Source organism: Caloenas nicobarica, chromosome Z, assembly GCF_036013445.1.
Source record: "Caloenas nicobarica isolate bCalNic1 chromosome Z, bCalNic1.hap1, whole genome shotgun sequence".
Lineage (NCBI taxonomy): Eukaryota > Metazoa > Chordata > Aves > Columbiformes > Columbidae > Caloenas > Caloenas nicobarica.
This window is the reverse complement of record NC_088284.1, coordinates 37,361,488-37,387,935: the sequence shown is the minus strand read 5'-3', so window position 1 is coordinate 37,387,935 and position 26,448 is coordinate 37,361,488. Positions and strand designations below refer to the sequence as shown.

The 26,448-nt window shown below is 39.8% G+C and overlaps 1 protein-coding gene across 1 annotated transcript in view; it reads right to left on the bottom strand.

Annotated features, from left to right (window-relative positions):
• The window catches only part of EPB41L4A (erythrocyte membrane protein band 4.1 like 4A), a 135,855-nt gene that overhangs the window by 86,240 nt on the left and 23,167 nt on the right, over positions 1–26,448 (bottom strand). The window contains exon 2 of the mRNA XM_065655949.1: positions 1,447–1,551. Coding sequence (XP_065512021.1) covers positions 1,447–1,551 — 105 coding nt within the window. The remainder of the gene's footprint in view (positions 1–1,446; positions 1,552–26,448) is intronic.

Here is a 26,448-nt window from a genome sequence, read left to right as displayed (position 1 = left end):
TACAGCTCATGACATCCTAAAATGTGCTTTTATGTGTTAAGGATTTAATAGAAGAGATGTAATCTTCTCTTATTTTCCTAATGCCACATACACCATTAAATACACAGTGTGTATGCCTCTGGAAATATTCCCAGTAATAGCCATTTCTATTTTATTTGACTCTACAGAAAAAAGAAGAAACACTTTGGAGAGGAAAAAATACCTACTTGCTCTTCCTTCACACCTCAATTTCCTCGGGAAAAAAAAATACTATTTTTAACAGCCTACCCTTAGTTCACAGCTGAATTTTACTTTCAACCCCATGGTACAAAACTTGGTTAAAAGCTTTTCAAAGAATTGAATTCATAAACCAGTAGACTATGACACAAAAATAACGATATACTGAGCAGGGTAGTCTGTAGCCCTCACCAGCAATCAATAATCTTCTGCTAATGCTGTTCCGACTTCAGTCTCTACATGGTCAACTTCACTAAACAGAAGAAACTGGCAAATACACGGCCAATTCAACAACTTATTTTTAGATGAAACATGACATCTCTCGAGGTCAGGGTCTTGTGCAGCACTCTCAGCACAGAACAGTGACTTAAAGCATAACTGCTTGACTTAATTTAACCACAGGCCATGATTACCTTGATAAAATTAAGGGGCTTCTTTCAGCGAAGGACACCTGACGAATACAGTGCTGGTCCCACCTGCTGAGCATCCCCTGCTCTTCACCTCTGACCGCAGTAACCCGGCACAGGCCATTTTTGGGGTGACTCCAGACAGCACTGCCCCATGCCACCACCTGCTCTGGCTTAAACATCTCAGCCTGGTTTCCATTTTCATGCCTATTCAGGACTGTAATCTCCTGATGGAAAAAGCTCTTGGACATCTGGTGAGTCCCTGTCAAGAAGACTCAAGAGAGCATGGGCTCAAGGACACAAAGATGGTTCAGGTGGAATGAAAACGTCACTGGCCACACCTTGACTCCTCGGGCTCCACCAGTGAACAGGCAGCCACCACATCAACAACAAGATACAGTCTGAATCAGGTGTTCAGCAAGTGGCCCAAGTGACGCAGCCTGTGGCACACTCAGGGACATTGCTTTCCAGCCATCACAGGGCCAAGGAGAGCCGGACAGCATAGTACACCAAGCACTGGCTTCGGGGCACAGTATTAAAAAGGAAAAAATATTAATCCTACTTTCATATAATAATTTTGTGCTATTTATACTCTCTTTATTTAGTTTTCAAGAACATTTTGCATCTGATTCTGTTCCTAACATATTAATGGCTATTCCAAGATTTTAATGCAAACAACCACAAAGGAATTATTACTGTAAACCCGAGTCAGGAAATAGTGAAAAGGAGTGAAAGTATGACAATCTAATGCTCCACAGGCAAACGGTACAAACAGGGTAAATTTTACATATGGAAAATCCAATCTGCTGTATCTTTTACTCACCGTTTGATGACTTCGGTCACAGTAGCGCAGTCCAAAGTAATCTATCTCCACTAGGTTTAAGTGACGAAATACGTAGCCCAGGACAACTGACCCTTTCGTTGACTTCTGTGGGAAAGAATTTACAGAGCCTTTTCACAAAGATGCTCTGCCTTTGTCAGCTATGTGCAGCGGCATTCATGCATTCAGTTAGCTTTGTCAAAAAAAAAAAAAAAAAAAAGCAGCAGTTCCCAGTGCCTTTAACAAAAATTTCTGTTATACAGAAGAAAATATTTTGTCCTACTACATGTTTATTCAATCATTCTGTAAATACTGTTAGGTAGATGGCAGGTCAATAGTTACAAAATACAAAACAAAAAAACCCACTGAAGTGTACTTGCATAAGCATGATGGTGGTGAACCTAGATTTTTCTAGAAAATTTCTGTTCTCTCATCAAAATTCTAATCTCTACGACATATTTTAATTCTAAAATCATACTCTTCCTTCCAGTATGGGCCTGTCACTCGAACTTTGACAACAAAGATCAGGAGGCAAAACTTTGCCCTTCAGATCTAAATGATTAGCTGCTCTGTTACTATTCTTCATAAAGGTCAGGTTTTATTTGTTTTCTTTTAAAGTATTTTTCATAGTAGAAGTGGGAGCAATCCAACACCCTGAATTGAAAGAATCCCATTGTTTTCTTGAACAGTACTTCATTAAGGGTCTATGCCAGCATTTGCAAACAATGCTGGGGACAATATTTCAAAAAATATTGTACTGTTGAGAATGCATTATAAAAAGCTCATTTCCACCTGAATGCCTCTTATTTGTCAGTTCCCCTGGCAGTAAACAATGAACAGACTAGGAAGACCAAGAACCATTACACAGAATGACCCCCCCTCAAAGTCAGTTATAGCGTTTTACTATGGCAGTCCCAAATTCCACAAGAAAACGTGAACATAAGTCATAATTAGGTTTTGGTTAATACTTCATATTGTATAAACTGCTAGATTGTACTAAAATCACTGGAGAGGAAGTGAAACAGAAAGAGAAAACCGTGAGATATTGTTTGTACTATTTCACTTTTTAGTCTACAAACAAATAATTTCAAAATTAAAATGGCAAATAATATTGATTAAAAATAATTTAATTTAGCTGGTGAAGTATATACCACATAACAACTGTAAAGATGTATCCATTCTTTTCAGCAAGTGCATTTGGTCAGGATTTGTACATAGTCACATTGGCAGGGCCAGTGCAACAACTTCAGATGGCCACTCACACTCTAAGCAAGCCATGACAAGGTAAACTTCTTTGGTAGGCTGGGAAATGTGTATCCATGCTATTCCTTAGATTTACTATATATTTGCTTAAACCAGGAGATGTTCTTGAAAAGTTCTCGGTGCAAAACAGTCTAATGACATCATATAGGTTGTTTACACGAAGCAACTGTAATTACATATTCTCTCAGCATGTAGAGTGAGACTTAATGGTCAGTCACAAAACAGAAAACAATTTGGGGGAAAACATTATTAAGGTAGGTAGAAATTCATTAAACCTCATTTTAGAATTTAGAATAAAGCAGAGCAATGCAGTGATTTTATCATCAGATTCCTCAACAAGAAACTGAACTTGGGTTGTAAGAACAATACAAGACAAGAATCAGCCCCTCTTAGCTGTAGAGTGACTATGAGGGTCCCTGCAGCAAAAAGATAGGAAAAAAACAAACAAACAAACAACAAAACAACAACAACAAAAACCAAACCTTCCTTTATTTTTTTAAAAAATGTTAAACAGTTAGAAGGCACTCAAGACTGAAGCAGTAATTGTCCTGCCTCATTTTATCTTTAAATCAGTTGTTATTGAAGGAAGCAGGAGAGATGTCCCACTAAAAAGCACATAATTATCTTCATCCATCATGTAAGTCAAATTACCTCCACCATTGGAACCATTTCCATTACCATATAAACAGCATAATAATGTCTTGGGAACCTGGGACTGGACAGGAAAAGCTCAAAATAAACAAGCAGCCCTGACTCCAAATGACCCACATGGTTAGATGATGGAGACACTTGTAGAATAAAGCTAGCATGTTATTTCCAGGAACACACACGTTTCACGCATGGTTTGGCTGAAATTAAAGACTCCCTTCTTTCCTTTCAGACATAAATGGTAACAATGTATAAAAAGCTTTTAAACTGCTTTTTACCTAGATTGCTGGGCTGACAGAAAACATAAATGCCTGTTAATTTATTCTCTTCATGCAGTTCAGTTAACACTTCCATCGCTGCAGGTACTGCAGGAACAAGTGGTCCAGCTGTGGGGAAATGCTGAGCAAAACCATCCAGCTTCCAATCGCTGGGGGGTCTCTACCTCTACAGCAGCAAGAGGCTCAACACTTGGGTTACCCTCAGCCAAGACAGACTCTGTGCAGCCGTTTCTGTAGCCCCCGCCTCACCAACACCTTTCACACCCTTCAGCAACGCCTGTATGTAGAGTGAGTGCTTTGCAAGGCAACGGTCGGGATGAGAACCAGCAGGTATCCCCACACCCCTCTGACCTCACCTTCCTTAACATCATATTTTCCCAGCACTGAGGAGCACTCTTCAGGTAAAACACTGACCCTTGCTGAAACCACTGCCACCTCATCTTCAATTAAAGTTCTCATTTTAAGGCACATGATTTCAGGGTTTCATGCAAGTAAATTGCCTCCTCAAACGGAGTTAAGGAAGCATTTTTGTTGATTAATCTCTAAGTGGCTACTTCTCAGTCCTGAAATACATTTTTACTGCATTCCAAGAAAGTTTTGCAAACTAAGAAAAGCAACCTTACTTCCCCTGATAAAATGACACCCAAATTGAGCAAAACTGCAAACTAAAACTATCAAAGATGTTAGCAGGATTACACTCACATCATATAGCATTGCAAAAATTATATAATCTTCCTTGCACTAAGCTCAGACTTGCTAGAGCACATTTTTACAGTCCTACAATTACATTCGGCCCTTTGAAGGCAACCATCAGGCTGATGTGGCCCCCATTGTAAATGAGTTTGACACCCCTGTGCTAGAGGCATGCATTCTTAGGGGCAAACCCAAGTATATTTGAAAATACCATCAACAATGCTTTCAAGAGAGAACAAAGAATCATTTGAATGAGTCATAACATCTCGCTTTACATGTTAGCACCATGGTTTCATAAACTAGAATGGCAGGTTTCTACTGGCTGAAGCCAGAACACTCAGGAGAGATCTGATTTAATTGTACTTTTTTAATAAAAAATAAATCCTTCTTCTAAAAATAGTACATACAGTACTATATTTAACGTATTCACACTATGGTATAATTAGTCACCAAGGATTCTTATCTTCTGCACTGCTTATTGCTTTTAGCTCCAGCATGGTTTTTCTAGCTGGATATTTTTTAATTTTCTCTTTTGTATTGTACACGACAGCGCAGGCCAAATCAGATCCATGACTGATGTTAACTGAATTTAAACACAAAGCAAGACATGCAGCAATATCTGCCTCAGTAGAATGCTAGTTCCTCTCTTGAAAAAAGAGAGTGTTGTAGGTACTGAAGCCCCTTTTTATTAAAACAAAATAAAAAACCACATTGCCTCTTCTAGTTTAAGCACCCATTATTAAACCCTTCTCCTGAAAGCAACTCAGTCCACAGACCCTCTCTCTTACAACCTCGTAAGTGCTAAGGAAGATGCAGATGAATTCAAGAGCCTTCACCCAAAAAAAGGCTTAAAACTTCGAACATAACTGTTGCTTTTTGAGAGGCCTCATCCCACCATGACCATTTGGAAAGTCTATTGGAAAGTCACACCCGATGCTGAATCATTTATTCTGCTTATATACTGGCAAAAGCGAACAACATAGAACAAGAGCAGAAGATTTCTAATGCTGAACAAGGGAATTTATATATCCAAGTACAGAACAAGCAGCAGGATGCTACAGAGGACGACACACAACCATGTTGAGACATTCAGAAACACCTGCGCAGCATACCCACATTTCCCTGCCAAGCACAGGCCTGCGTGGGTGATGCTGCTAACAAGCTGTCCAAGTGGGAAGCGCGTTTGATCTGCTGCCTGCGTGCCCAACAGCAGCTGGTGCCCGTGTGGTACCCGATGCGATGGAGCACAGGCACTGGCACCTCCCCACTGGTGTGCTGGGAAGGGCAGAGACCAAGCACAGCTCGTGACACATGTGTCAGCACCACCCCATCTGCACCGACTGGCCAGGCAGCACCAGTATACTGAGGCGACATAAACTTTACACAGGGCTTTCAGAGACCAAACTGCAGCGTTTTGCCCTGTTACTAAGGAGAGATGAAAATCATGTACAAAAGCAGCAAACAGCCAGAAGAAGGCTTCAACGAATGGAAAAAGGTTTTGTAGAAACCATGTCAAGAAAATTAACTATAAAACATGGAACGCTTCCTTTATTTGGAATGAACGTGCCACAAGCAAGTACATCTGAAGGCAGCTGAGGCAGGGTGCAAACTAGAGCTGTTCTCTGGAGGCGGTGCAAGCCAGAAAAAAGAGGTTGAGGTGCACTGAGCTTTGCTCTGCAGAAACGACCCAAAGCCCACCACCTCGACACTCCCAGGGTTTCATGAGCTCCCTGCATTTTTGCGCCCTGTCCTTTGGGGAAGAACCGCAGAGCGCCAGTGCTGTTCCTGCTGGTGGGACATGCCTGCAGGGGGCTGTGGCGTGGGGTACGAGGGTGAGATCAGGGCGCAGCGGGCTCCCCGTGCAGAGCTGCTGCCGGGTGGGCAGTGTGAGCCTTGCTGGGCCTGGCCCCGGGGCAGCGCTTCTGCAGGCAGCTGCCCGCACAGGGGCTTCCAGCGGAGCAGCTGGTGCCTCGGGCTGCCCGCTCCCACACTGCCCGGCACCCGCTGCCTGCTGCCCGGCAGCCCAGTGCTGGACCTAAGCTCTGCTCTTCCTCCGAGCAACCGTGAGAGCCCTGCTCAACCATGGAGCGGCTCACAGCTTCCGAGAGAAAAGGGCCTCCTCCTGTCTGGTAGCTACGTGGCCTTTGGTGCATCCAAAGGGATGCGTCTCTCATATTCATGGGGAACTATTTAAAATAAATCTGCGAGAGTGCAATGGAAGGGCATGCATTATAAATCCACTTGGACTTGTCTTCTGCCTCAGCAGGTGCTTGTGGTCTGTTTCTGGAGCATCCCTAATCAGGATGCGCAGAGCCCCTTCCTGCCTAGAAAATGCACCATGATATTTTCATTTGCTGCTCTCCTACAGGCTGGTCAAGCTATTTCTTTCCAGCTGTCAATTGCAAACTGGATATTTTGGTACTGAATTCAATGCAGTCTACACTGCAACCAGTCAACAACATTTTATATATAAACTTGTAGTTTGTATATGAGAATGCTTGTTTTCTGTTTAAGAGTCACTGTATTTGAACATGTTTGCTGAAACACATGCTGTCCTTTTACAGTCTATGTAAGGATGATTTGCTGCATCCCCAAAAAATTTTTCCAAAACGCTATGTCATTTTAGTTATCTAAAAGTTTTATTTCCAGTTTGATGGAGTTTAACTTCTCATTTTGAATGATGCTAGAAAATTACTTGCTCCTGCACTATTGGCAGAAGGCAAGGGGATACATTTGTTATCCTAAAAAATGTACACACTTTTCTGTACACTTTTGATAACTCACTTGCTGCAGTGCTCCTAATAAAACTGATACAATTCTACTGGAAGCTTAATTCTCACTAAAATTTCTCATCATAACCAACTGGAATGTCACTTGAAAAAAAATAAAGATTTAAATTCTTTTGAATGCCTTTTTCTTAACAGACATTCCTCAAGAAAGCAATGGAAGATACGCTGTGAGCATTTTTTTTCTAAAAGTAGTTTTCTACACATGCTCATTAGCAAACCCACCCCCACCCCCAAAAAAAAAGTCAACATGTTTGCACCAGGACAGGAATAAGTTATCCATTAGTAGCCTGTAATGGCTGTTAATGGGGAACTCTATACACCTGCACTGTCTCCTGCCCCTTCTAGAGTTTCTGGCTGCCCTCAAGAGCTGCTATCCAGTGCCACACGCTGCATGTGGTCATATTACCATTTTACTGGTACTGGGCTGCATTCAACTTTAACAACCTTGACTGAAAAAAAAAAAAAAGAAAAGAAAAAGAAAAAGAAAGGTGCCCCGCCATGGGAAAGGAAGGACTCTTAACAGACCCGCAGGAGCAGAGGGGGATGAAAAGGACTTATCTGTCACAGCTCCCACTGCCTTTCACCCTCTGACTAATGCTGGCTGCTCTCTCACCCCCGTGCTCACAGCAAGGATGCCTCATTCATCTGTCAGTCAATTGCTGAACCATTCAGCTGTCAATCAACTGCAGATTTCAGCACTGCATATTCAGATAAACCAGAATCTGAGCCAGGGTTTTTTTGAAGAATGACACCCCTACACATAAGCAAACACACGAGGCAAGTGTTAAGTTCAAATAACAACGCACAAAGTAAAAATTAAAAGCATTAAAGCAATCTGCAAACTGCTAATTTGGCCCCTTGCATTTATGTGCTGTGTCAGTGTTACCATTAATTGTTCCCCCCCACAGAACTCACACAGGACTAACGTTGTCTTCTCCTTGGCATCATTACTCATTCCTGGCTGCCATTCTTGAGCTCCTTAATTAGACCTACATACCGTGTCAGGTTTTTTTTTTTTTTTTCCCTGTTTTCCCCAACCACTTCCTAGTTCCTTGTCCTTTCCTACCACCTGTCTCTTTCCAGACAGCACTCTCAATCCTCATCCTCCCTTGTCACATATATTGCCACTTCGCTCAGCCTGTCACCCCCACTGGTTCCCACATATTCCTTGAACTCCCCGTGCACTAAATCACAGACCCTTCCTCCCTCCTCTGCTTTGACCCTTCTCCTATCTACTTTTTCACTGCCTGTCACAAGTTTGGCCCTTGTTCCCACATGAATCAAGCCAGGAAACACCTCCATGATGTTGTATTGTGGGACAGGTAACACAGAAACACATCTGACGGCTCCAGATGCAAGAAAATTCTTTTCAGTTCTGATGCCCAAACTCAAGCACCAGAAACACCAGACACACAGATGATGCAGCGGCCAGTGGGACCTGATATAGCATCTTTACAAGACAGAAGTGATAAAGTTTGAGGAAATCTCTCCTGTGAGATACATCAGCATCACAAATGGGCTTATTATGGGCATATCTTTAAAAGAACAAAGAAAAACATATCTGGCATGGTGAACAGAAGTTGTCTTGAGTTTCTTTTTGTTCGACAGCCTGGTTTTTTCCTTGCTTCACTCTTGCAAATAACTCAAGTGTTTTGAATGAAACTTTGTGAAATAGCATAACTCATCACAGAGTTCAAAACTTGCTGACTGGCAAACCTACAAACAGACCGAGCAACCTCAGGAGTGGCAACAACCCTCTCCCTAGCACCTTCTATTCAGGAAGATCCCACCAGCTTTTCAGACTGAATTTATAGCTATTTCCTCAGAGATTTTATTTAAAAGCCAGTATTATTCTGAACTAGTTCTTGGGCATAGAGCTGTAGTGATAACCCAGCTTTCCTCCTCTGAAAAAGTAATGCACGAAATATTCTGTGTAGTTTTAAGGGAAACTGTGGCATATTTTAGCCAGTATTTTTTCCCTGTGACCTCCATTCCTTTCCCCTTTTAGTAATTAAACCTTTCAAGTGGTATCTTGATGCTAATCTCAGTGATTCAGACAAGGACAGTACTTTCTCAATGCTTAGTCTTCATCTGTTCCCTAAAATGGTTAGTATATTTTGAAGTGCCTTTATATGCTATGTGAAAACTGCATATAGATAAGAACACAATTCTGTACGTTCACATAAAAGGAACGATAGGTCACTCCCAGTTCAGCCAGTCAACAGTAGCTACTTGACCATCAATACCAAATCTGTCTTGAAAGTTTATAGCATATAACATTATAGACAGACTTCTGAAAAATATTTTTATTTACCTGTAAAAATTTCAGATATATCATAGTTTTGATTATGCATAGAAAAATCGGATTTCATATGCACTGTATTTCTTTTAATGTAATCCAGAATTATTTTTCTAGAACTGTATGTACAACCCGTGATGATTGACTTGTAAACTCATCAACAAAAATAAAATTACCATAATCTCCGAATTCTTAATAAATGTTTAACATATCGAGGTTGTTGGGGAAAGCTGTTTTTAACATGAGCATACAAACCAAAGAACTGTTCTAGCTTGGCTTTGAAGTCTATTCCTACAGAAGGTTGATATGGAACCTACAAGAAACTTATCATCTTATACATGGTATAATATCTTATGTATGATATATATAATATATATATATGGTGACTGCCTACTTGTGCTGATGAAAATATTCCATATACTGAAGAAACAAAATAAAATAAAATCCTTACTTAATCAGCCCTTCTATAATATATCTCCATGAAGGAGAATGAAGATATTATATACATGTGCAACATTGGATTAATTTCTTCACTCACAGCTGACAGACAGATTAGCGATAAGCATAGCATAAAGATCTATATATAGTACAGCACACAGAATTTTGCAGAACTAGACCTTTAGTTCTCTACATTCAGTTCAAAACCAATGAAGAAGTCTGTTCATTAGCAACAGTGTTCACAGAGACGTGAGTAGTTAACCCCTCATTGCTCATAGTCTGAATTATGTGACTAATGAAAAAAGCATCTTTGCAGCATATTCAGTATCAGACTGATGAGGTTAATGAATAAAATGCCTCAGGCGTGATATCCTTTGCTAATGGCAGTGGCTATCTGCTGTACTCCATGAGTCTGCTCACACATCTCATGCAAGAAGGAAAACATTTTTTAAAACAGCTTTCTGAGTACAGACATGAAATTGCAAACATATTTCACATTACAAAAAAATATTAATACCAGAAGAAAAAAAAAAAATATCTGTTTAGAATCTACCCGTGGTGTGAAAATAACTCATTCAGCTTTTGCATGCAGAGGGAATTGCAATAGTTAGAGTGAAAATCTGATCCTATTTAAATCAATATGAATTTTATTACTGACTTGCAAGGCAGAGGATTTTAGATTAATACTAGATTTCAAGCCTTTAGCCTAAACTCTGTGTAAGGCCAACAATTGCTTACAATGGAACTACTGGAGTCATGAGCTTTATCACCTGTCCTGGTTTTGTTAAACACAAGACCAGTTTCTCTTTTAGTGAATTTTCCTTTCAGCTAAGTTCTTCTTTGCAACTGCACTTTTCTGAATTTGGTTACATGTTTTTGTAGACATAGCAATGGAATGCAAGGTCGCTGATAAGAATGCACGTCGTGTATTTTGCAAAGAGGAGCGAACTGAACAGGTGACTAAAATTGACCAACTAAATATTCCATCCCATCCATGTCATACATCATATAAAGGTGGGAGATCACAAGGGTCTCACTCTCTTCAACTATGGCCGGCATCTGGGAAGGAGCCTGTCTGCCGTCCCTGCAATCTGAGGCCTAGTGACAGACCCTGCATCCCTAAATCCAGTTCTGGTTTGCTGCAGAGTCCAACCCAGGACTTCCAGGTGCCTGCCCTGCAGCTGCTGGAGCAGTGGGTGCTGAGCTGCTGGGAATTTCAAGATTGGTTTTGTATATTTTGTATTATTTTCTCTATTTTATTAGTAGCATTAGCAAAACTTCTTTAACTTTTCCCAACTTGCAAGTCCTCTCTCTCTCTTTGCCTCTTTTTGCCCTCCTATTGCCTTTCCTTGGGGTGGGGGGGGGGTGCGCGCTTGGGGGCAGAAGTGAGGAGGCTAACAAAGCATCTGCCATGTTTTACTGTGGCCCTGCATTAAACGGTGACACACCTTTGTTTGGACCCAAACAATAAACAGCTCTCAGTTCCCTCCCAATAAACTGACAAGAGTAATACCTGATGATTGTAACTAAAGCAAAACAAAGTATGAAACTGAAGACTGATTGTAAGAACTTTTCTGTTCGAATCACAAGCTTGCACGTAAGCCACTAGTGCATAGTCAGGAGTCTCCATAAGAGTATCTCCAGTTCTGCTGCAGCTGTACCCGGCCACAGGTCACTAGATAAACCTCAGACAATCACGCTTTAAAAGTGAATTAAAGTACCGGATGTACCCAGTGCAGTTCTTTCACTACAGGCAAATCATAGCATGTTCTGCAGACTAGACTGTTAATTTCAAATAGAAAATCATTACTTGCATTTCTGGCTTGCTTAAAATGTACTTGGTTATATCTGGTTTTTGCAGCTAAAATGATCCATCTCTGGTCTGTGTTGAACACGAGACTTTTAGCAGCATTGCTTTTGTTTACATTAAATATAGCTTACTGTGTGACTTGGGCATGATCCTATTCACACTAAAATCCAAAGGCAAAAAAACCCCTTTTGTTTGAAGACAGGAGGCTCACATCCTTCAGTTTTCATCTGATTGGTTGAGGACAAAATAATATGGTTTACTTAGAGTAAAACTAGCAGTATATTCATCACAACTGAATAAGGTAATAACCCCTAGTTTCCTCCTTGCATTGTAGTTAAGCGGCACCATTGCTCAAGTTTTTAAGGCATGCCACTTCACGTGGATCTTGATCTATCATTTTGGCAATGGGCCAATGAGATATGCCCAGGTAGTGCTTCTTGAAGTGCTATTATGAAGTCAGTTACAGTGATATTCCAGAATGAAATATTACTAAGCACCCTTCCTTGTTAAATAAAGATTTTTAATTTTTCCGTAATTATATTCTGGTGATATAAACTCTTACTCGCAAAACTTCTCTGCTGACAATAACCACATCAGGACTGTTACGTAAGACAACACACAAAATCAGAACTTTAGAATATCTGTACCTCTCATTGTACACAGTTACCATGTATACCTAAAATTATTTTTAAACAACTTTTTGTTTAAAAGTTGAGGCGGCTGTTTCATTATTTAAAGCAGCACCCAAAATATTGATGCTTTCCAGTCAGAGTGAGATAGGAAACTTCATCCCATGTAGCTAATAAAAGGAGGACAGACAGTAATACTGCAAGCAGACTGTCCTCCCACTGAAAGGTGTAGTTCTACATGAGTCAAAACCTCCCAGGTAGGTTTCAGTAAAATTTTTCCACCATAGAAGCCTAAATCAAACATTTTACTTCCTAACAGGTGTTAGCCCACTATCCACCTATACCACATGAGAGATTCATCCCAGCACTCTCTCTCTCAGGCTCTGCTTCCAGGCCACTGTGAAGCACCACAATGCCTCAGCTACAAAAAAGGACCAGAGCATTCATTTATCTGCCCTGTAAACTCGAGTAATTTTCAGCAATACAAATGCCACAAAACAAAGGTACTGAAGGAGAGTTTCACTCAACTTGCCAGTTGTTACAAATCCAGTCGCTGCTCACCCAGATGCTGAAAATGCCACACATCCCCTTCTCTGTGCTGAAGAGATCATAGAATCACAGAATGGTTGGGGTTGGAAGGGACCTCTGGAGATCATCTAGTCCAGCCCACCTGCTAAAGCAGGTTCACCCAGAGCAGATCGCACAGCAATGTGTCCAGGTGGGTTTTCAATGTCTCCAGAGAAGGAGACTCCACAGCCTCTCTGGGCAGCCTGTTCCAGTGCTCGGGCACCCTCAAAGTAAAGAAGTTTCTCCTCATATTCAGATGGAACCTCCTGTGCTTCAGTCTGTGCCCGTTGCCCCTCATCCTGTTGTTGGGCAGCACTGAAAGGAGTCTGGTCACATCCTCTTGACACTCACCCTTGAGATATTTGTAAACACTGATGAGATCCCCTCTCAGCCTTCTCTTCTCCAGGCTGAACAGACCCAGCTCTCTCAGTCTCTCTTCATAGGATGATGGATGCCAGCCTACACGGCTGCTCCTACTCCGCTGAGCTGCTCTTGGGAGCGTAACTCATCTGATTTCACAGAAAGTAAACCAGGCTAGCACAGATCTCTCAGTTAAACTGCACAAATCCAATGGATTTTGACTTACCATAGCCTGCTGATGTCTTTGTCAGAAACCTGCTGGGAGTTTTAGGCTACAGGTATCTAATCAGTACTAAAATGAACAAGTCCCCCAAACGGTATGAGTTACACTGGGGTAGTGATCAGTTATCCCAGACACAGCATAGGCCTCCAAGGCACACAGGATATCAAGTTATGCAAAACACATGAGATTTAGCAGAAAGTTGGACAACTCCTAGACATAGTTATGCTGTTAAAAACGAGACTTATATCTAGCTTGGGCCTGGGAGGAGTACAACACTAGGCCAGTGATGTACTTGTCATTCATTCAGTTATTAAGCAGGAGTTCATTAGCTAGTATTAATGGCTTTGACACTTCTAAGGCCAATCCTGGATCTGCTGCCACGCGACACCACGCAACAGGCAGTGACTGCTCTCTTTCCTGGATGAGGGGACAACACTGTCCCAGTGTCTACTCCATACTCTAAATTTATTTAAAAAAAAAAAAAAAAGAAAGAAAAAGAAAAACTCTCATTGATAGAAGGATGATCAAAGATCACACAGGTTAACTAACAAAATATGGAAAACACACAAGTTGGACACTGACGGTTTGCCTTGTCCTAGATACACTCAGATATTCTCCCAAAATGAAGAAATTCTCACTTTTTTACATTCATACTGTAATCTATGTAAGTACATCTATGCACTTCAGTGTTGTCTGAAGGCTTTTATAAACTCAGCTATTACCTGGCTGTCATTCCCTGCCCCGAGAGCAAAAACTTCTCTTGGGAACACTGTGAGTAAAGGCAGCACTGACATCATGCTTTGAAGACATTATCAAAGCCTGAAATAAGCTGCTGACATTTCCTCAAGAAAGGGAATTGATGGATTTCAGGATGTTACATTTTGGCACAGAAGCAGCATGGTATGATAATCAAGCGCAGACAATGGAAAACAAGTAAAATAAGAGAAAGCCTCACCTGCACTTGCAGAGCTACATTAGGAATGGTCCTTCTAGGTTGCTGTATTCAGAGACCAAGATACACCTTTTGCTCAATTCAGAGTTGCTAATTTTGACTTCACATTTTTGAAACAGAAATAACATTTGATTCTACCATCTTGCTAAATGAAATCTGTTGTCCTGTTCAGAGGTGCAATAACCTAATCAATACTAGAGCTTTCAGCTTAGGCATGGCAACAGTTATCACCTAGGCCAAATGATATGATTAACAACACTGTCTGGAGGTGAAGGGGACTGTTTCTCATTGCTACATACCCAAGGTAACGATTTAACATATGCCCCTTATATCTCTCTGGTTTAGTCTGTCATTACAGGATTAAATCTTGGTTTAAAAAAATAAAAAGAATTAGCAAGAACAAAAACATTGTATGTTCTTACTGAGAGTACACCTAACATAAAAGGTAAGAAGGCAAGAGTATGTTAGTATTCAAAGACTGAGATGTTTGCATGTTTGTATTGACTTCCTTTTGTCCACATGTATTTTTAGTACCATTATTAAAGCTCCTCCTCATCTGACAGGAAAGCCTTCTCTGGAGTTCTTCCCTCAGTAAGAGTATCTTTTTTTCCATCTTTCACCTCCACATTTATAAGCATGATCATTCATCCTTTCTGTAACAAGAAACAAAATGCTCCTCACCAAAATGCTTATTTGGGTTTTCACTGGCCCTTTCTTATTTTTTGGCATAAATCCACTGAAGTCAATAGAGCTGAGCTATGTCAGAGAATTCAGCCATTTCTTCCTAGACATAATATAATCACACAATACCAAAACCCAAGTAGCTAAAATAGTTTAATTACCCAAATTATACTAAGGAAGTCTACACTTCAAATATACACCAGTGAACCTGACATTCATTTTGCAATTGCTTCTTTTGGGTCAGAAGAAAAAAAAATATATACTCCTGATCATGAAAATCAATTACAAGTTCTTTCCTTAAGCATCATAAATGAATTGCCAGAGGTTAACTGAACAATGGCAAAAGAAAAATACCTATCTGTTTAAATTTGTTAGTGAAACAAATCCTCAGAGAGTCAAGACTTCCCAGTGTGTTCAGCTGATACAGATTAGAATAGCTCCAGTTAGGTCCACAGGGCAATTCACAACACCTGAAAACAGCCAATGTTCAAACAACTGTTACAAAGCAGTTGGCTGTACTGTTCCAGGTGACATATCTAAAGGAAATGTTTGAACAGTTTAAATGCACAGCTGTTTAAAAGTCAAAAACATTGTTTGTATACCAAACAGTGGAATATTGTAAGCTTTACTGTGTGCTTCTATACAATGTTTGCTCTCAGATCTGTCATCAAAGAGAAGAGGTATATAACTGCACTGTCAAAATCAAGTGCCATAACTAAGCTTCAAAATATTTCACTGTTTGACAAGCCAACTGGCAGCACAGCCACTCTGACAGCAGACACTCAGTTCATTGTGTCCTAATGCTGCATTCACTGTACAAACAAGATACTGCTAAAAAACCCCCTGTATTTCACAGAAGCATTTAAACAGATAACATTTACCAAATTAAGCACTAATTTAGGGCCTAACAAACTTAGACTGGAAAGTCAAAGATCTCTGTTTTATGGAAAACGCTGTTTTGCTGCCAAATTTTTGCGGTAATTTACTTGAGAAACAGATGTCTCATTAAAAATAACAAGCAGAGTAGACTGTCACTAGAAATATGAAGAGGATAAATATTTTCCTCCAAGTCATTTTATAGATATTATATACCTATCTTTCCCTGCCTTCATAAGACAGACCTCAAATAGCTAAGATTGGTTGCAGTCAATCTGGCATATTCACACCTCTACCATTGTGGAAGAGTTCCAGGCTCATTAGGCTCAGAAGTTGCATACCAAAAGTCTTGAGAATTTATTATCATCATAATTTAGATAGCTTTTTTGAATATTACATATGGGCAGTCATGAAAAAGCTCATGTCTATTCCTTGCTCTGTACTGGCTGCCTGAGTTATATTATACTGATTAAGCCTCCTCTTTTGTAACAACAGGTTGCGAGTCTGGCCTTTCTACCATACAAAACTTGGAATAATTTTGTAGAAAATAATGATTAAAGCCACACAGGTAAACAGGATGCAACAAGACACATTTTTGCTGGTTTTAGGCTGTTCTGGTATACTAAGGATCCACGTTTCACCGCTGAGAAATTCTTTTTCAAGATTAGAAAACACGGTATGTCCCACCAGTCCGAGTTTCAGTAAAATATCTGGTTTGGTATCACATGAGATGTTACTAATTAAATTGGATAAAGCATAGTTTAGTAGAGGAACTGTAAAACAGACAGGCTGGCTAAAGAAAAACAGCATCAGATTTTTTTTTTCTTTTTTTTTAAAGGAACATCACCAAAACAAGTTACTTTAGGGTTGAAGGTGGAATATACATCACATAGCACTTTTTGCATTTCTGCCATTAATACAAATGTCAGTCTAAAATTAAGAAGTAAAAAGGAAGACGATAGACGCACCTTACAGAAAGAAAACTACCTGGAGGACATGATCAATAGAAATGAGCTGAAATTCGACCAAAATTGCAAGGATATGCTCTTGGAGATGAAAACTGTACATTTCTGTTACAGCTGGAATGTCACTAAGCAGAAATAAACGGGGTACAGAGGACAAAGGTGTATTAATCAAACACAGCACCACTAGCACTTGTCATGAACCCGCCCAAGTTAGTGGTTTACAAAATGGTCCAATGCAGCTTCAGCAAAGGTGCAGTTCACCACCTTTTTGATATCTGGTGAAGGGCAGGGTGCTGTAAAGTGTGCTGGTACCCCAGCCACACAGACCCCCACACCAACAGGAACTCGGCACGCCTCCTGCATTTTCCACTCGCAGCTTCTTTTATACTAGTGTTAATGTAAAAGTAAGGAATGTTTGCAGTCTTACAGTCATAAATTAAACAAAGACTCCTGGTACGTTAGCGACAAAAGGAAACAATAGCAACTTTGCCCAAGTTCTGTACAAAGATAAACTGGGATGAAGTTCTGCAGAGGGCCACAAAGGTGGCTAGAGGGCTGCAGCACACAAACATAGAAGTGTCTAGGAAAACTTGTTTGTCTGCATTGCAGAGAAGAAGCGAAGGGAGGACGTAGTTGCAGTAAGAAACAATAGAGACTGACTCTCATCAAAGATGCACAGTGCGAAGAGGAAATCATCACAAGATGCAGTAATGGAAATTCCTTCCGGGAGAGTAAGTGCAGGAACAAGCTGCCCATGGGTTATGGAGCCTTTGCCATTAGTCAAAGCTGATCTGGGAAAGGTCCTGAGCAATCTGCTCTAACTTGGAGGGCAGCTAGCCTACATGACCTCCAGAGGCTCCTTCCAACTTCAGTGATCCTATGTCATAACAGCCACACATTACACAATTTGCAGAAGAGAGTAATGCTGCATCACTTTACTTGTATCTGGCTGAGATTAGACTTGAACATGAATTCATGGAAATAGTAGTTTGGGGTAAGGCCTGTCCCTGGCTTTAAGGGATGCTGTAAGAAACCTCTTCCTCATGCAGAAAATATTAAAATAAATGTATTTAACAGCTATCACTATAAACACTGGGGGAAAAAAAATATTGGAAAGTGGTCTGCAAAGCTCCCAACTCTTAAAAGAGCCTGTAGAGACATGTAGTCGACAGGCATCATCAGTACTTTTTTACAGAAAAGTTTAAAAACAGTACACTTATTGCTCCAAGACAATAAAATACTGTTTAGCCAGATTCTATACATTTTAACTTTGAGAAAATATTTCGAAGGTATAAATATACAAACCAAAAAATATTTTTATTAAAGTGTGATAGCATATGATTAATTCACAACGCACACACACATAAAGACTACCTCTTCAAAAATATTTTTCATTAATTTTTATATTGCTTATGTTTTTATAAAAGGAGAGCAGGTGTTCAAAAAATTTATGCAAAGCTCTTAGATATTAACTACAACTCTTACCTACAGTGAAATAATCCACTGTTAACCAGCAAGTCTGCTTGACTTTAAAAGCAAACACATGAAAAGATAGGTTATACATAAAGTCAATCACACCATTAATCTCTGTTTACCTTCAGCACAACTTCCAGAAATGTTACCTCTGAGGAGTTTCTAAAGAGAATAGTTGGAAAACTCTAGGCCAGCAATACTTGTCATGAGTTCCTTTAAATATTTATTAACAGAAGTCTCTTAGTTCAAGCAGCCTACTTTCAATAAATTACCGTGCTGCTAACAGGTCCACTTTCAAACAATGGCACAAGCATCTCAGTGACCCACACAGAAGCAATTTCAAGCACAGTACGATCTGATAGCTTAGCATTAATTATAACATAGATGACTGATTCTGCAATTCTTACATTTACTGTTATTTCATGTTTTTGTTCAACCAATTTAGCTATACATAATACTATGAGCTATTACTGTTGAAAAGAGAAAACTGGACAGCTTAAACAGGGCTCACTATAATCACCTCTATTGTAACAGAACAATGCTTTGACTTTCCTCAGGGAAAGGCAATGCAACACTGAATTTGCTTACACTTGCTAACTTGATGAGAAAAGCAAACCAGTCCCAACAGAAACTGGAGATCAATCTTTCACTCTTCAGTAATTACTGCTCATGAACTGGCAAAAATTTTAAAAGAGCCATGCCATTATATACAGCAGATATGTCAGAACTTAGCAATGAACTGCAGCTGTTAACAGCGTAATTTGTGCCACCTATGTCGCAAAGCCAAATTTGCTGTTTTGGAAACATTCTGTTGATAAATAAAAACATCTCTCTTACGTGTAACTTTTGTTACATGTTTAATAAACAGTTTTCTTACTATAGCTTTATAGCTCAAACATTTCACAACCCAATCTGTGGATACATCATTTTTTCTTCTTAAAGCTAAGATTATTCTTCATCCCTCATTTATATACAGAAATTAGAAAGACAGTATCCGAAAAACACTAAGTTGAATACCAAATTCCAAGTATCTTCATCTGGACATTTTCTCTTCCTTTTTTCCGTGTGGTTTTTTTTCTTTTTTTTTTTTTTTTTTTTTTTTTCCTAAGGGAGAAACAAGTGCTGTCTGCTTGCAAAACTCAGGCAGACCATATAGCATCCTCACACTTCAAAAGTCATCTCCGTGACAATGCTTGAGAGTAATTAGTATTTTTTTTAAGTCTGAATTTGTTAAAAGCTGATTGTTGTAAAGGCTTAGTTGTTCTTAGTTGTAACAGGCTAGGTAATTTTGAAGTGCTGTCTCAGCTAATAATGTGCCAGGTATCATCACAATTGTCTAAGTTTAACATTTAAAAGGAAAGTTTCTTTCAAACCCGTGTGCTCCTTAAAACTTTAGACTTACATGCCTTTCAGGGAACATTTCTAATACTTCTTCATTTACTATTTTATATAGAAAAATCTAACACTCTGAAATTAGCTAATTTCATGACCCAAAACATCAAGCTGATCTCCCAGGGTGAAATACTATTTCATAACCTCTTTCATAACCTCTGCTATACAGGCAGCTAACTGATGCCTTCATCAGGTTACACCTGTACACTGGTTTAAACAGTTGCAATCAATTAGCATGTAAGACATTTATGTTAATAATGCACAAGGAAAGATACTTATCTTACCAGTCCTTCATTTTCTTATCTTTATAAAGCTATTAGAATGAAAATAAATTAAGTAAAAATTTCAGCCCAAATCTGTGGTACGCAGCCCCAGGCACTGCTCTGGAAAGGAATATTGAAATAATTGGACCCCACACAGATATGCCAGCAAATCTTGATTTGAAGTTGTTGCATTAGGCATTGGTCCAATTCCTCTATAAAACAGGAGAATTGAATGGGGTCTCAATCCACAAATTATGCCATGGATGAGGTGGTCTGTTGGTTGAAACCACACCATTTTCCATGGGCAAGTTTCACAAAAGGAACACATTTTAAACATGAAAACATATTTCCAAATGTTTCAAATGACCCAGTTTAAGCGTACAGAAAACTGGCACTAACAAGGACTATTAACATTGTTAGCTCATTCATCCATATGACAACACACCTAACTATTCAGATGCTATTGTCCTGTGCAGACCTCCTAAGTTCCTTGAAATCCAGCACACAAGGTCTGTGATACAGACACATCTCGGTGGCATCTTCGGATGCACAAGTCCTTCATGTCCTCCATCCAGACCATATGATACCGACAGGCCACCAAGCTACCCTGAGGCTGAGCAATATGCAGCAAACTTGTTGCAGGCTTGAGAAGGCTGTGGCCAGGCACCAGCACTTGCCAGCTGCCTCTGGCATGGGAAGTTGCAGAGCTGCTAATGTGTGGGATGCCAGCAGCAGAGGAGTGCCTTACAAGCAGGGAAAGACTGATTCTCCCGATTAGCATGTAAAATTTGTCAAGTTTGACTTCAGCCAGTGCTGGCACCATCCATCCAGAAGGACAGGTGAATCAATCCTAGGCCATTTTATCTCTTTGAAACAAAGACACAACAGCAGGTTCCAGGACCTTCTTATCATTCCAATTAGAAACTTCCGGCTTTTTTGAAAAAAACATAAACATAAAATCCAATCCAATTTCATTCCTAATTTGCTGGCCTTTAACCAGTGCAAAAATACTTCAAACAGAAACAAAATCTTGACTGTGTATGAAACCAAAGTCACAATACTAAGTCTCATCCTGCTAACTCAGTCTTTAGGAGTGCATTTGAAAATACAACCTCCACTCTGAGATATTATATACATGGCATTAAAGAAGATACATAAAGAAAACATGCTCTGTGGAGCATGAAACAAGTGAGTTTCACAAGTGCGCGTATCACAAACCTTGTGGAAAGACCTGGAGATGTCTTCATGCCAGCTACTCTAGATCTAACCACACAGTAATAACAAAAGTAGTCTTTTTCATCATACATTATTAATAACACTTTGGTAGCAGAACAGATCCGAACATATGCACTTTACTTTCAAATCCACTGAAAAATTTGATTGTAATAAGAAGCAGCTTCAACATAAGACAACAAAGGGTACAGAACTGAATGGGGACTTCTGTGTTCCCACAACTCCTATGACATTAAATAACTGGAAAAATCCCACATGCTTGCATGGACAGACTAAAGAAGCAGACAGAAGGCATACTCTTTACAGCCCACCATGATACATCTGTGCCTGTTAATTTAAATACAGTAAATAAAAGTTACTGTGAAGAGGTAAGCCTATATGGGGCATGAAATCAGAGAAGACTCCACTGACTGGAGCTTGCAGTAAGAAAAAATTACAAAGATCTTCCATAAACAATAAATGTTGGCATTTTTTCCTCCTTTCTTCCTTTTTTTTTTTTTTTTAATTTTCATTAAGGGAAGAATAGTAATACAATGAACCAGTACTAAAAATCATAAAAGAGTAGTTATTTTACACCATGGCTATAATGCCATATAAAACCCTAAAAAATGAAATTAGCAAAAGTGACAAAAAGCTATTCCTTCTGCAGTCAGACTAAGGTGATTTGTATTGCAAAATGCATTAAATGCAACAAAATAAAATTAAAGATAATTAAAAGAAGCATAAATAAGTCTTTTAATTAGTTTATTTTTAAAAGCATTTTTGAACTACGGCAAAGTATTTTTAAACCACATACACTGGTAGAATAAAACAAGGTATCAACTCAATGCTGCATCTGAGGAGGGAGAACCATGACTATTGTCAAGCACATGTATGACTTATATTTTATTTTTATATTTCCATTTGTCCAATTCTGTTATTCATGAATGTGACCAGTCCACAACGGCTCCCCCCTGCTGCTCCTTCTTTTCCACCTTCCTCCTCCTCCCCTTACAGAGGCTACCCCTGCAGACCCCTGCTACAAAAACCTTGCCATGTAAACCCAGTGCAATTGTGTAAATACATAATAGGATTAGCCTCTGGGAGGCTGATGATATAGTTCAATAACGATGTGATTCTGGAGGATGGGAGAGGGGAAGGCTTTGTTTATAGAGGTTTCACAACATTTCAGCTCTAGCACCAAACATTTCATATGTAACATCTCCTTCCCCAATATAATTAAACACAGTCAGGGGAAAAAAATAAAAATCAGCAATTTCCTTTGTATAAAATAAATGGGCACTATGAGAAACATCTGTTTTCCCCCAGAAGCACTCAAAATTAGGAGCCTATTACAACTGCAACACTGTACTGGAGAGCTCTAGCAGTTACAAGAAGTAAATTTACCCTAGACAATGTTAAAAAGTAACACTAAAAAAAAATACTAATTAACTAAAAATGGGATTAATTATAACCCCCAAAATATAGATTTTGATAGAGAACTGCCTTCCAGTTTCAGGCAGGGTTTTGCAACAGTTTATCTATGACCTGTAAGATAATATAAAATCACCCTAGTAAAATTTGTAGGCCTCCCAGAAACTACAGTGACAAATAAGGCAAGCCAGTTATTTGCAAAAATAACCTGAGTCACTTGGTGAGACAAGCTCTTCTCAAAGCATGTATTCTGACAACTGCAAAGGGCAAGATCATTTATAACAAGAAAATGCCAATTTTATGAAGTAAGGTTTGCGTCCTGAGAAGCGGCAGCTCTGAATGAGACTTGGGCATCACCATGAATAAGCGAGTCAATGTGAGATCACAGGGATGCAGTTACTGAGTGGGCACGGAGGGAGAATGCAACAACTCTATGAAGAGGAAGGTGGCAACACTTTCATGTAATCGAGGAAACATAGCTAGTTCTTTGCATCTGTACTTCAAGCAATTAAAAATGGTTCAGACTGGCGCTTAAAAATAGAGAGAAACTCTGGAAAGCTTGTCATTTGGGAAGAGGGGAAAGAGACCTGAAATATTCAGTCTGTCAGAAAGAGATTAAATGAGTGACCTGGTCAGTGCCTCCCAGTATCAACACAAGGACAATATCTGACAGATGTCTTTTTAACAACAAAAGACAGACCTTTCAAATGAGTGAAAGATATCTACACAAATTTACATTAACCATTTAAAAAAAATAATGGTGACGATAATAAATATGTCAAACAACCTAGCAGGTGCTATGGTAATCCTTAATTTGAAACCTTACATTTTCATCACTGCCTTTTTAAAATTGAGCACAAATTAGTGAAGCGGCAGTATTGCATATATTTAAATTATCACCAGCTAATTAAGACAGAATGGTTTCTGGGCCAGGACTGTTAACAGGACGTCACCCTGACATGAAGGATGTACTTGCTGTAGTTACTGATTGCGGCTCCAGTGAAGGATGTGCAGCTCTCTACAAATACATCAGAAGCACGTATATTCCAAAGCCCGGACACTTGATTCATGAGTTCATCTTTCCAGCTTCCTCAGAACATTGCCAGCTGCATTCATCCACCTAACCAGCTGCCAGCACCAGTAACAATAAACCTCCTGAATTCCTGTTCTGCTAATGGACATCAACTACACCAAGCTAAAAAACATGCTTTGTTTGAGGGCATTCCCCAAGGTACATTTTCTATCAGCCGGTATCCTGCTCCACACATACCAAGATAAATGGCTTTCACCATGCACCAAGTATTATTTCCCTTCACCTGTTTCTTACCACTCCCATATACCACCCATTATGCTTTATGTCACAGCTATGTTACATAATATCATAAAACGAATATGGATGCTTACTCAGTAAATACACTAGGTCACTTCATACCCCTCTCCCATTTCAGTACCAGGTATCATTCCCTATTTCCAACAGACTACATCCCTTCACTAATCCTCAGGATCTATCCACAGAAAAGTCATTTCGTTTTCAGCACGAAATCAGTACTGCAGTGAAATGCTGGTGGATAAAAGGGGCTTCAAACAAGGAGGAATAATGTGAAAGAGCTGGAAAAATTACTTCTATGTTCTATTGCAATTGCTGTGTCAGTAGACATCTTGAGGCTCTGGGTTTCCTTCTATGAAAGGCAAAATAATCGAACAAACATGACAGCAGCTCAAGAAAACAATAATTTCATTTCAGGTATAAAGGAATATTAGAACGCATTTTGTCTGAAAGAAGATGAATGCTAATTTTTAAGCACTTAGCTTTCTTGGGGTTCTTTTATCAGACAGGCCGTTCTGTCAGATCTGGCTCTGTAGGTTTATAGAACTACATAAGCCAGCAAAAATGAGCTAAAGGATGGGCAGTTTTATACAATGATTGCTCCAAATTTGAGGCTGCATTAAAATTAGCACTTAAAGCACAAACACAATCCTTTTCTTTCACAGTGATGGGGTTTTTTTGCTTCAATTTGACACAATCTGCCATAAAAAAAACATACTGTATTGCCTTCTTATGGATCCTGCTTTATTAAGAATGTAAAGAATTACTAAATTTTTAAATGAAATAAACAGAAGCAATTTCTGAGCAGATTTGTTCAGACTTCACCCTCTCTATCAGGTTTCTGTATCTGTATTTCACTCACATTTATCAAGCTACAAAATACCATACAGCACAAACTCCGTGTTCCCAGTTATCTTCATAAGCCAGACATAAAGTACTCTGAGCTTTGAGTGTCACACTTTGACTTACATATGTAAGACGCACACAACGTAACTTGTCGAGTGATCTGATATACACCAAAACCAGATAATGAATACTTAAAAACCACCCTTCAGCGCTTCTCCTCAAAAACAAGCGAACAACTAGGAGACCGGATTTTGGTTTAGAAACTGATGGAAACTAATTGTGCAAATGCTGATTGGATTTATTAAAATGGGTGGCTTTGTTAATTGCCATCGGCTCTAAGCTCCTTCCAAACAATTCTGACCACTGCTATGAAACAAACCAATCCTTCCTCTTTGACGCTGCAGACACAGGCCTGACCACACAGCTCACACGCGTCTGGCCCATAAAGCCATGCTCAGCTGCGAAGCCCCAGCAATGCCAGCAAAGCACCTTGTATTAGCTGTTTTCAACCAAATGGGTTATACCAATGACTCTTTTATGTGAAGTTTAATAACAGGCACAGGTGCATTTTCAAAATACTAAAATTAAGAGTTCCCTTTCGTGGGATCTCTCTGGCTGAGCGAATGAGAAAATGGCCTTACACAATTTGCCTCTTGCTTGAAAGCCATGTGCCTGAGACCAGAAGATCTTGAGCAGTACTGAAAGCAGTCATACATTAGGCTTCATGTACTGATCAGCAATATAACACACAGCAGCTGAAGTCTACTTTCAACGCAGCCAGGCAACAAATAAAGACGGCAACCCCACAGTCTGTTTTCTTACAGTAAGTCTTTTTTTATTCCTGCTACAGACCTGAAAGAATATAGGTAGCAACTGGAAGTATGGGTGTCCCTGGAGCTGCCATCAGGAAGGAGAAAGCCCCAGATGCATTAAATGGAGGCTGAGCAAAAGAGCAGAGAGAGGCAGAGAGAGCACGGCTCCTTCTTTCTTCCCACTGCAACACCGTGCCAAACGTGAAATAACAAGCACCTTGTTCAGCTCTGCCTCCTCGGGCCTAACAGAGGGACAGCACAAATGTCTGCCTTCGGGGAGCAGCACGCATGCTTTACATGTCCTCTGTGCCTCGCACTGCTACTCTCACACCTTTGTCAGAACCCAGCTGTGAAACTGTTGGCTCTGCAGAACCATCATCTGATCACAGACAAGGCCATAGGCCTTGTCCTCGAGGAAGGCCGTAACAAGCGTGTGCAAGCAACCAAGGAGACAGAAAGAAAAAGCCGATACACTCACAGTACCGAATAAAAACAGCTTAGAAGAAAAAAGGTAAGAAGAGAGCAGGGATAAAATAGGAACCAAGCAGCAACCAAAGTGCACTGCACAATGAAAAGCACAGAAAAGAGCCTGTCCGGCATAAACTTATTGTGCAGTTTATCCGCAACTGGTTTTAAAAGCATAATTTTTACTTCCCCTTGGGTATTACATGTAAGTCTAATCACAGAACACTCCCATACAGGTGAGGTATACAGCACACAGCCTGGATTTGCTTTATATTCCCATCATACTATTCATCATCTACAAGGCAAAAAT